The 12583-nt window shown below is 32.1% G+C and overlaps 1 protein-coding gene across 2 annotated transcripts; it reads left to right on the forward strand.

The window, feature by feature from the left end:
• The first annotated feature begins 447 nt into the window (after positions 1-447).
• LOC107773192 (uncharacterized) lies at positions 448-4193 on the forward strand. 2 transcript variants are annotated; one of them, XM_016592649.2, is made up of 6 exons: positions 448-1895; positions 2562-2872; positions 2964-3116; positions 3258-3323; positions 3410-3478; positions 3704-4193. In XM_016592649.2, exons 1-6 carry the CDS (start codon positions 1193-1195, stop codon positions 3746-3748), a joined length of 1347 nt encoding a protein of 448 aa, XP_016448135.1. In that variant the 5' UTR covers positions 448-1192; the 3' UTR covers positions 3749-4193. The 2 variants fall into 2 exon arrangements, with proteins under 2 accessions (XP_016448135.1, XP_016448128.1); XM_016592642.2 differs by having other exon boundaries at positions 491-1895; positions 2538-2872.
• Positions 4194-12583: the final 8390 nt, after the last annotated feature.

The raw sequence follows: 12583 nt of genomic DNA on the forward strand, positions 1-12583 counted from the left end.
TTAAATTATTTAATCAATAAAATCTAAATATTAGGTGATAGTTTCTCCAATTCTAAATATTAATCATTTTAGCAAATTGAGTTTGTATTAAAATATTTGACGTCTTAAAAAAAGTAAGAAGCCATTCATTTTTTTCTCAAATTTCTTCTTACTGGTTCAGTTAGTTAAATGTCAAAATAAATAACACATTTAAAAGAAAAAAATAATTTAATCAATACTCTTATGATTAAAACTATTTGATATACTTTTATTTTAAAGAAAACATAAAGGCAACTAAACATAAACCAAATATGTTCTGTTGTGACGTGTGAGCATATAAAGCTCACGGGAGCAATAAATTACATTCTTAAAGGCTATAAAAGGAAAGTCATAAATAATAGAGCAAAAAATAAAAAATAAAAAAGAAAACAATATTATTATTTATTAAAAAAATAACACTGTATAGTCGATGTAAATATAATAATTATATATATTATATATATATATATATATATATATATATTATATAAAAATTATACAAATTTAACACACTTTTTCAGCTATCGGGCCTTCACTATTTTTCACTCTCCTCAACTCCGCCCCCCCCCCCCCCCCGCAAATCCCCCCAACCAAACCCCTCAACCCCCCACCGTTTACATCCACCTCTAATATTCTCCTATCTACCGCCACCACCTCACCACCACCATATACATTTTCTAGGTACTTTCTTTTTTAGCTAAAAAAATGAAACAAAAAAAAAGGGTATTTTTTTTCATCATATAGCTTTTTGTGTAGTCTGTTTGTTTGCTATTTGTCATATTCTTGTCCCAATATGGAGTGGTGTATATCACTGTTATTCTTAGCTTACTCTAAAACAACTCTTACACAAAATTCTATACCTTCACAAATTTTCTTACTACTTCAAGTTATTCCCTTTTGATTTTTTCTTTTTCTGTATTTCTACATGTGAATTATCTTGAATTCTAGCTTCATACTTAATGGGGTTTTTTTCCTTTCTTTACTAGTAGGATTTATGTGAAAATCTTGAATTTTTAAGTTTCTCTGAATTTTATCTACAGTTCTTTAGCTATTTAAATTAGCTCTAAATGAACCATCTTTGTTCCTAAATTAAGGTCTTAAGTATAGTATAGTGTTGTCTTTTTTTTTAATATTTTAAGGGAAGAGAGTTAGGGAGAAAAAAAAAGGAATTAAAATGGATCAGAGTAGATTTCAGCAGCAACCAATAAATTCAGGTTTAACTAGGTATAGATCTGCACCAAGTTCTTATTTTTCTAGCTTATTAAGTAGTACTCCTAGTAGTGGTGGTGGTACTAATATTACTAGTGGGGGTTGTGGTTATGCAAGAGATGATTTTTCTCAATTACAAAATTCTCGTGGTTCGAATAGTACTGATATAGAGCAAGTTTTCGCTAAATTTGTAGCTAGTATTGGTAATCAGGGCTCGAATTCGGGTAGTTTTAGTAGTAATCAACAAATTCAGGAAAATCCTGCGAGTAATATGAATGTGAGATCAGAATTTATTGTTCCAAAACAAGAGGTTAAGCAGCAGCACGAGCGATTGACGCGACATAGGAGTAGTGATTACTCTTTAGTTTCACAGATGAATTATCAAACTCAAGCTCAACAACAGAGCCAGAGCCAGTTTATTTCATCTGTGAAACAAGAACCAGAAATGAATTACCAAAACCTAGCTCAACAACAAATTGACAATTCGAAGGCGGCCACTTCATTGGCGGCTGTAGGTAATTCATTTACATTCACGACTTCAGTGAATTCGACTCGTGTTTCACCTGTGAATATAGGTGGTGGAGTTGGTGCTGGTGGTGGTAATACGAATCTTACTCGTTATAACAGTTCGCCTGCTGGATTCTTTGACTTGATCAATATTGAAAATGGTATGCTTACTCTTGGTTAAATAGTGTTGATAGAATTTCTAGTGCTGATATGAGGATAATTAGTACATCCATTTTAAGGTTATATATTCATAGTATATGTTTTTCATGTTGGCCAATGCTTGTGCTTTTAACTAATTAAGATTCATAGTGTATACATGTATTTGAAGAAAGGATTTAAGTGTTGCAGATAATTAAAGGATCCCTTTTGAGTAGACGCAAATATGCTTTTTTCCATTTAGTTTTGTGTATCGACTGGATAACTTTAAGGTACAAATAGGATTCTTGTCAACACTGATATCCTGTTATAAACTCCCTTTATGATTTAAGATTTATCAAAGTTGTACCATCAACATATCATCCCGACCACCAGGTCGTGAGGCTTTCCCAGGGGATATTTTCTATTTAGATTCCCGTCTCTTAGAAAGAGGAGTCATATTTATAGATAGAGTTGTACTGAAATATTTTCTTGAGAAGTGAGTTCTAGTGAAATATTCTAAGATAAAGATAAGAGGGTCACTAATATGATCTAACAATCGTAGATTTTGAATTTCTTATGAATTTAAGTAGAGCTTTGTGGTCATCACAACTGTTTAATCTGACATTAGAGGTTAAGTTTGCTGCTAAAATTCCAGCAATTGACAGAATATGGTGCTATGCGAGGCGTAGGGAGTTACGGAACTGGTGCTAATGCTACAGCAGAAACTTCATTGTCGACTCCGAAGAGATTCAAGACTCAAGTGGGAATCTCATCGGGGAAACCTCCTGCTTTTCCAGGGCTAATGACTCCAATCTCTGAAATCGGAGATAAAGTCGTGGAAGAAAACAGCAGTGGCGATGAACATAAGAACGATGAGAGTTCCATTACTGATTTTCCTATCCCTTCTTGGGAAGATTCACATATTTTGTCCGACGATTTCCTCAAAGCTGAAGACATTGAGATTGAGCCGTTCTCTAATGTAAATGCATCTGATAATCAGGTAATCTTTTGTTATTAGTATCTCGTTGAAAGCTGTTGTATGCGAGATTAACTAATCATCGTCTTACACCTATGTGATTTTTTTTTATCAGAATTGTGAAGGTCTATCTCGTCCGCCAATTCCATTATCTCATCATTTGAGTTTGCCCACAAGTACATTGGAGAAGCTCTTGCAAGATTCAACACCCTTAAATGTCAGAGCAAAGAGAGGTTGCGCGACTCACCCTCGTAGCATTGCAGAAAGGGTAAACATTTTTAACACTAAAATCCTGTGATCTTTGGATTTGGTCAAATTGATGTATCTAATAAATAGATTAGGGGAGGAAAGACGCGGTAGAGAGAAAGCGAAAGAGCTTTAATCCTTACGGTTCTTGACATAAATTTAGGTGAGAAGAACAAAAATAAGCGATAGAATGAGGAGGCTGCAAGAGCTTGTTCCTAACATGGACAAGGTATAATCTTAACTTATGAATTTCGCCAAATTCTGATATAGTAGAAATTTACTGTATTCATATTGGTTTATTCTATTTTGTTGCAGCAAACAAATACAGCAGATATGTTGGATTTTGCAGTAGATTACATTAAAGAGCTGGAGAAACAAGTCAAGGTAAATAATACTAAAGAACTTTGGATCACAATGAGCAACACCAAGGGATTTCAGATTCAGTGGCCGATCTAGACTAGACGCAACGGACCTTATATCTGTGCGAGAGAAAATTGACATATATATAAAAAGCAGAATCGGCTGATTGACTTTAAATCCTGGATTCGTTTAGATCCTATTTCAAGACACTGTACAATAACATCTCCTTTTTTTTTGGATTGTTTGCAGATACTAGCAGAAAAGCGCGCCAAATGTACATGCACAAATAAGTAAAAGAGGCACATATCAAAAGTTGAGGGCAAGACAACCTTTTATACTTTAAAGGAAGATGAGAAGGAGTTGACAATGGAAATAGCAAGCAGAAGTGGATTCCTTTTTTCACTTGAAGAAAATGGAGTTGGGATTTTGATGGTAAAAAGATAGGAGCAAATATATTTGATGCAAACATAATAAACTTCTTTCGTAATAGTAGTGTTCGGGTGAGTTTGCGTTGCACCTTGACTATTCCACCGAATATTTGTATATCTTTTACTTTATAGGTCGTGGAATACTTGCTACTCCTATTTCTTATCGATACTAGTATCGGGTAATTCTATCCACCGCAAGGCGTGATGTGATATAATAAACTTAAATGTACATATACTTTTATTGTGTATTTTACTTGACCTTTTATGTCTATAAAAGGTATAGCATGCTAGAGATGTTGGAACTTTGTGCATTTTGTGGACTTTTAGGTGAAAGATAGTTAGCTTCCCTTTATGATGTATACACGTGTGCCACTATTCAAAAGTCTAATACTTTATCTCTTTAGAGAGGAAAAAAAAAAGGAAGCACAATTTGTAAACCCCTCCACAAACCTTTTTTTTTGTCTAATTTTAGGTGAGAATCTCTTACATAATTGCAGAGGCGGAGTCAGAATTTTTAGTTTATGGGTTCGAAATTTAATTGTTTTGAGTTACTGGGTTCTAAATTAATAATTTAGATATATTCATTGAATTTTTTAAGACAAATACAGGGTTCGAACCAAAGCTAATGAGTATGGTCGAACCCGTTCGGGACACTCTAGCTCCGCCCTGCATAATACGTGTGGGTTCGATTTTTACTAGTCCGATAGGTGTGGTCCCACCTAGGCTTCTACTCTAGTGGTATTTGTGAAAGTCTTTCAAAGGCCGGGCTGTTCTAGCCTAATTAAAACCCTATTTATTTATGTCAAATAGTTCGCAAAATCTCAATATATTAACACATAAAGGTTACTATTTGAAGAAATAAAAAAAAATCTTTGTTGATTAAAAGCAAGCACTTTGCAAATTTTTATTGTGTAATATGAACTCAATTAGCCACATTTCTTCTTGGTTGGCTTACAATTTAGTCTTCTATGCAATTGATTGAGTGGTACTTTAATTCTTTGCGAAAGAGACAATTGAAGGATTTGCAATTATTAATATGTCCAAAGAAAATTTATACGTGTTCGTTATTTTCTCAGAGTTGTTGCTTGTATTTATTTAGTGTTTGTAATTAGCTACATCATTCTAGTGGGAAAGCTATTAATTGTGTTGGCCCTTTTTGGTAAGGAAATTGACATGTTCCATATATTCATTTCCCAAACCTACCTTTGTCCTACTTAAAAAGTGCATTTTATCAATTTAGCAATTTTCCACTTTTTCACTAATTTATTTTCTTATTAATTCATTGAGTTTATTTTATATTCTTTATTTTCAGAGTTGGAACTTGAAATTTTTAATTAAGAACGAATGAATTCTATTAAGTCGGTAATTTAGCAATACTAAAATTGGAAAACACTATCCTACTTCTATTGATTCAAGACTTGGTATGTTAAGACACAACAACCAAAGTTTATGAGTTTTTTCATATTTTTCGCAAATGGGTCTCTCTCAAACTCAATGTTAAAATAATAGGTGATTTCTTTTCACGTGTTAAAGATATGATGAATATATTTATTTTGATATCTTTGATGATTGGAGATAACAAGTACAACAATAATAATAATAACATACATAGTGTATTTCTATAGTGTATGATCTGAGAAGATTAATGTGTACGCAAACTTTATCCTTACCTTGTGGAGGTAGAGATGATGTTTCCGATAGAATTTCGGCTTAAGAAAAATAATTCTCAACTGAAGACAATAAGTATCGGATAAAATAGTTAAGATGCGCGTAAGCTGATCCGAACATCAGTGTAATTTACAGAATGGGTCCCTACATCCCTTCAGAGATTGAGAAACTTGATGCTAACACTTCCACAACAATATAAAGCTGGTCCCAAAAATGCATGTCTGAAATTTCACAGATTTTCAGTAAAGAAATCTCTCAAAAACTGATCTAAAAAGGACATTTAGCAATCAAAGCAATGGGTTCCACTTCCAAAAGGAGACTTTGAAATAAATAAATAGCAAAGAAAATAACGCTTAAGAAAATTCCAAGGATGTGTTGTCACTTTTCCCGCCTCCTGAGAGTGTAAATGTGGGGCTCAATTTGAAATATGGGCTAAGAATTACATTTTTAATTAAGCTACAATTTTTTTTAATTCTCTATTCTAATGAATAATAAGAAATTCTTAGGCAAAAAAACTAAACCAATATCCTCTTATTTATTTATTTATTTATTTATTTAGGCATTGAAAGTTAGTAGAAATGACACCAGGTAGCCACTCTTAAGGGCTTCTATTTAGGAATTAGCCAGTGCGTCCTGAATTTTAGTTTTTTCAGGACAAAAATATCCTGAGTTGTCCTGAAGTTCAGATTTTTAGTTTAAAATTTCAGGATAAAATAAGTACTAGCTAATCTCTAAATAATATCCTTGAGAATAGCTATCTATGCACTTGCCCCTGAAAGTTACCGTTCTTGGCTAGTTATGGGCCTTGTTCTTGTAGGCTGGGTTAGTGGTTTCGTGATCCAACCCGGCCCAGTTGCCGGGCTTACATTTAACATGATTATTCGCATGAATGGCCTTTTTAGGCGACTCATTAAATTTCATCTTCAGTTAATTTAGTGGATTAAATTTTGAATTTAAAAGAAGTTAAGATTAGCTCTTTTTACAAACAAATTTAGACACATAAGGCTAAGGGGGACATAATTTAAACAGAGTCCTCCAAAAAGGCTATTTTTGCAAATGGCTTGTCTTGACATGCCGTGATTTATTTTTTTTACGTATACGATTTGGAGAGTTGAAGGAGATTTTATTTGGCCATGTTTTTACTAATACTTTTTTGAATGTTTTGAATTGTGACTATTAATCGTTAGTTCCTAAATATATAAATTTTATTACAAATTTTCTTTTGAAGATTTTATGTCCAAATTTCACATCGAATAGCAGTCAGTTTAATCCTCGTGTTTCAAACTACGTCACATGGAGTGAAATAAATGGGTTAGCAAGTTTGACTTGTCTATATAGTAGGCCATATTTGTCCTCTGATTTAAAGGTATTTCTCTCTTTTTAGAGCCAGAATTCTCCTTTGTTTATGGAGGAGCCCACCTCAATCAAAGATAACGAGAATTCTTTTTTTTTTTCACGCCCCGTGTCCGGTATTCACATTCAGGTCCGAATAAATCCAGATTCACGCCGGAAAATTTCACATTTGAAGGTTAAACGCTTTCTAACAAAGACGATTCCATACCCATGAACTAGAGTACTTATCACTCCGCCACAACCCTTGTTGGCTAGAGAATTCGATACTGCTACTTTTGCTCCAGAAAAGCGTTTCTCTGAAAATAATAAAATATTTAGGATCTTTCTAAAAACCAATAAGGTAAAAAAGAATCATTTAGCAATCGAAATCAAATCAAATGCAATGTGGTCCACTTCCAAAAGGAGAAAGAAAATATACGAAAACTCCAAGGATGTGTTGTCACTTTTCACCATTTGCTGCATCTTAAAATTGAACATGCAAGGGTTTTATATCAAGGAGAATAAAAAGTTTACATTTCTGCACCGACGGTTGATAAAGATTTTTACACTATCAGACTAAGTTAAGGGTGACAAATGGGGGCGAGTTAGGGCTAAATTTTGGACGGATTAAAATAAAAATTAATAAATAGATCATTAACCGTTAAGTTAATCCAAACATATGTATAAATATTCATCGCGAAAATTATATGGTAGTATATAAAATAAAGTAATTATCTATTACTATAATTGTTAAATTACATTGGTATTTATTAATATGGGTAAAATTCACAAATCGTTGTCATGTAATTGAAAATAGCTACTATTATGGAGTTTCAAATTTCATACACGTAACTTCGTGTCATAGAGTTTCCCCCGTAAAATTTAAAACTCCATAACAATATTTATTATTTAATTACATGGCTGAAAAATAGTTAGCATGGGCTATTACTATTATTAATGAAGAATTAACTTAAATAGCCGCTTGTCTAAGCGGCTAAACTTAAAATAACCGGTATATATATTATATATATATATATATATATATATATATATATATATATATATATATATATATATATATATATATATCATGGGAATTTTTGTATATGCTAAAAAAAATAAACAGTAAATTCAATCGACTATTTATTCAAATGTCCCTTATTGATTTTGAGGTTCAATCAAAATGGGCTAAGTCCTTATATTGGGCTTTTATATTGGGCCATGCTAAATGCTGAGTCATCCTTTAAAGTAAAATTGGTGTTTGGTCTACTTGTCAAGTCTTGCCAATATCAGTTAATTTGCTCAAAAAGGTAATAAACATTTGTACTCCCTCCGTTCGCTTTTAATTGTCAAGTATTCTAAAAATTAATTTTTATTTTTACTTGTCACTTTTCGCATATCAAGAGACAAATAATTTATTTTTTCTATTTTACCTTTAGCATTAATTACTCATTCCAAATTATTTTTCAAATCCATTAAGACTATACATCAATTAATATGAGTATCATAGTAAATTATATACTTTAATTATTATTTCTTAAGATGTGTGAAAAGTTAAAAGTGGATAACTAAAAGTGAACGGAGGGAGTATTTGTTTTCTTTAGTAAATACTTTCTTAACTTCATCTCAAGCTCGTGCTTTTCATAATAATCTCAAATAACAAATCAGGAAAAAAAGTTTTTGCAACATATATCTTTAATTAATCATTGTAAGTTATTTCTTCCTAATTTTCCAATTTATGTTTCCTCACAACTTTTAAAATCTAAGATTCTTAACTAAAAATCTCGAGTTCAAGTCCCGCAAATAAAATCACTTTTCATATAGAGCGTTTTATCCCAAAATAAGACTTTTTACCCTGAATCTTGGATTAGTTGAATATCAAAGTCGGTAGTGACACCGAATATGAAACTTTAAAAAAATCCCAATTTCATCCCTATATATGCTAAAATTTATTTTCTCCTATATAAGAAGAACAGCTGAAGCAGACAACACTTCGTTGACATGCCTGCTTTAGCTAAAATATATTTGCCACTGTTTTTCTATATAATTACGTTGAATGCTATCGAACAGTTTTGTAAATAAAGGGAACTTTTGAGTAAAAATGGCGTGTGGTAGCCACTAAATAAGGTGGTGTTTATTTTTTATCCACCAATTCTAATGTTGAGCAAAAATAGCCACTACTCTATTAAAATTAACATGAAAAGATATTTTTACCCTTTCTTCTATTTCTTTTATTCCCAAACCCTTCCTTTATACGCTTATCTCATTTAAGTTCAGAGCCAAAATTTTATAGGCAAAATTTCGCTCCCTCAATATCGTTCCTGCATGCAATTCTCAACTCTCGATTGAAGTTCAGAGCCAAAATTTCATAAGCAAAATTTCGCTCCCTCAATATCGCTCCTGCCCAGCCCACAACAATTTTCTGCGTATACTTTGTCCAACTTAATCTCTTCTCATTTGTCATCTTCTCTGCAGCGAACCAGCGTACTAGTATGTTTTCGATTTTGCTTTTATGCATTTTTTTTTTGTATATCTCTATCGTGATCAATGTTGTATTTGTCATCAAGTATGTGTGAAATGTCCAAAATAATGATTATAACTTGATTCGCTGAGGAACAAGGTGCAGATTTTTGTGAGAAAGTTATTGAGAACCTTTTGGTATTGAAATGTGTTTGTGGTTCAATCAATATATTGATTATGTAAGGACATTTCAGAAAAATAGTCCTAAGAATTTGTAAGCTAACTGTGTTTAGGAATTTTAGTTAATTGTGCTTCTATTAAAGATGCATCTAATTAGGTCCTGAATTTTAATTTTTTAGTTTAAATATTAAGAACATTTCAGAAAAATAGTCCTACGAATTTGTAAACTAATTTTAGTTAATTGTGCTTCTATTAAAGATGCATCTAATTAGGTCCTGAATTTTAGTTTTTTAGTTTAAATAATAAGGACATTTTAGAAAAATAGTCCTAAGAATTTGTAAGCTAATTTTAGTTAATTGTGCTTCTATTAAATATGCATCTAATTAGGTCCTGGATTTTAGTTTTTTAGTTTAAATATTAAGGACATTTCAGAAAAATAGTCCTAAGAATTTGTAAGCTAAGTTTAGTTAATTGTGCTTCTATTAAAGATGCATCTAATTAGGTCCTGGATTTTAGTTTTTTAGTTTAAATATTAAGGACATTTTAGAAAAATAGTCCTAAGAATTTGTAAGCTAATTTTAGTTAATTGTTCTTCTATTAAAGGTGCATCTAATTAGGTCCTGAATTTTAGTTTTTTAGTTTAAATATTAAAAACATTTCAGAAAAATAGTCCTAAGAATTTGTAAGCTAATTTAGTTTATTGTTCTTCTATTAAAGATGCATCTACTTAGGTCCTGAATTTTAGTTTTGTAGTTTAATTATTAAGGACATTTCAGAAAAATAGTCCTAAGAATTTGTAAGCTAATTTTAGTTTACTGTTCTTCTATTAAAGATGCATCTACTTAGGTCCTGGATTTTAGTTTTGTAGTTTAAATATTAAGAACATTTCAGAAAAATAGTCCTAATGTTTACGTTCTATTTCCTTCTTTGTAGTGTGCTAATGGAAGGAGATCGTGTTTTCGAGTTTGATGATTGGCGTAATTCGATGAGCTATTGGAAAGGAGATTTTCAGTATAAGGAAACAATAAAAAGTTTCTTGTCGAACACGCAATGGAAGAAGTTGAGGGATGGTGTTTTCAGAAACTTTTTTCGATTACAAGGTGTGAAGTTCTGTGGTAGACTTATTCATTGTGTGTTGCTTTCAGAAATTATAAGCAATGACTCGCATTCAATGACATTCAAGGTTTTTGATCATGAAGTGAAGTTTACACGTGAAGCGTTCCAGATAATTACTTGGTTGAAATGTTCTTCTTCAGTGGACTTCAAAGTTTGACGTGAAAGAGAGAATAGGCTTTCGAAAGTTTACTTCCCTGGAAAGGATAGAATCGAGTTAGGCGATTTGTGACATTTTATTACTAGTCACCCATATGGTACAACTGCATTATTTGTAGACAGCCATGACGATGCGGTGAAGTTGATAATAATTTATTTTATTGAATCTGTGTTGATGGGAAAGCGCAAGAATCGGAATGTGTCTGAGCAGGTAATGAAAATAGTAGATGACGATGAACTCTGCTCTTCTTTCAATTGGGGCTCTCTTTGTTATGAAAAGTTACTAAAATCATTAAAGAGTTGCTTGAAGCCCAAACAAAATACTTCAGACAATGAGAATGAGAATGAGAAAGAGAAAGAGAAAGATAAAGAGAAGGACAGTTATACTATACTTGGCTTCCCTTTCGCCTTCTGTGTTTGGATTATGGAAGTATTCTCAATTTTTCAGGAAAAACAATTTGTGAACTTTAGAGAATGTGGGTTCCCCCGGATGCTATGTTATTCAGATATGAAATCTCCATATTATGACATCCTATGTAAAAAGTACTTCCATAATGAAAAAGTAAGTTAACAGGATTACTAGCTATTTTTTTGTTTATGTATTTTAGTTCTGAATACTTACGTTTTTTTCCTTATATAATAGTTGTATCAGTTGCTCGAGATGGTACCATTTCTTTCTTCTAAAGTAGATGCGGAGCCCACTAGTGTGCATGTGCCATTGTCTCAAGATCAAAGTTCAATGCCTTCAACACAATTTGATGAAGTCTTGCTTAAGGAAATTGTTAACATAGGTTTTCTATCTTTGAATACCATTAGTTTTTTATTTGCTTATTTTTGCTTAAGAGGCTTTTCTGTTTTTATGGTTTTTGATTCAGAGATTATCGGAGAAGTTCAAAAAGGATATGGAGGTAGAATGTACTAGAATACATCAAAAAATAGCTTTATCAGAAAAAAAGGATTCAAAATAACATCAAGGTAATATCCTTAATTTCTGTGCTTGTAACTCTAAGTTAAGGACACCATGTCCTTAATTTTTGAGCTTGTAACTCTCAGTTTAGGACTTCCTATTCTTAACTTTTGAACTTGTAACTCTAAGTTCAGGACTACATGTCCTTAACTTTTTAACTTGTAGCTCTAAGTTCAGGACTACATGTCCTTCACTTTTTAACTTGTAACTCTAATTTCAGGACTACCTGTCCTTAACTTTTTAACTTGTAACTCTAAGTTCAGGATTACATGTCCTTAACTTTATAACTTGTAACTCTAAGTTCAGGACTACATGTCCTTATTTTTTTAAAGTGGGAACTCTAAGTTTAGGACTACCTGTCCTTAATTTTTGTGCTTGTAACTTGGAGTTTAGGACTATTTGTCCTTAACTTTTTAACTTGTAACTCTAAGTTCAGGATTACATGTCCTTATTTTTTGAACTTGGAACTCTAAGTTCAGGACTAACTGTCCTTAATTTCTGTGCTTGTAACTCTAAGTTAAAAACCAAGTGTCCTTAATTTGTGAGCTTGTAACTTGAAGTTTAGGACTACCTGTCCTTAACTTTTTAACTTGTAACTCTAAGTTCAGGACTGCATGTCCTTAATTTCTGTTCTTGTAACTCTAAGTTAAGGAACACTTGTCCTTAATTTGTGAGCTTGTACCTCTATGTTAAGGACCAATGTCCGTAACTTATAAGCAGCTAACATTCTGATTCTTATTTTAAATACTATCTCACAGGCTTTAAAGAAAAACCTAGGATCAAAGATTGATACTTTATTGAAGCTTCTTGACAAACCTCATG

This window comes from Nicotiana tabacum, chromosome 9, assembly GCF_000715075.1.
Source record: "Nicotiana tabacum cultivar K326 chromosome 9, ASM71507v2, whole genome shotgun sequence".
NCBI lineage: Eukaryota > Viridiplantae > Streptophyta > Magnoliopsida > Solanales > Solanaceae > Nicotiana > Nicotiana tabacum.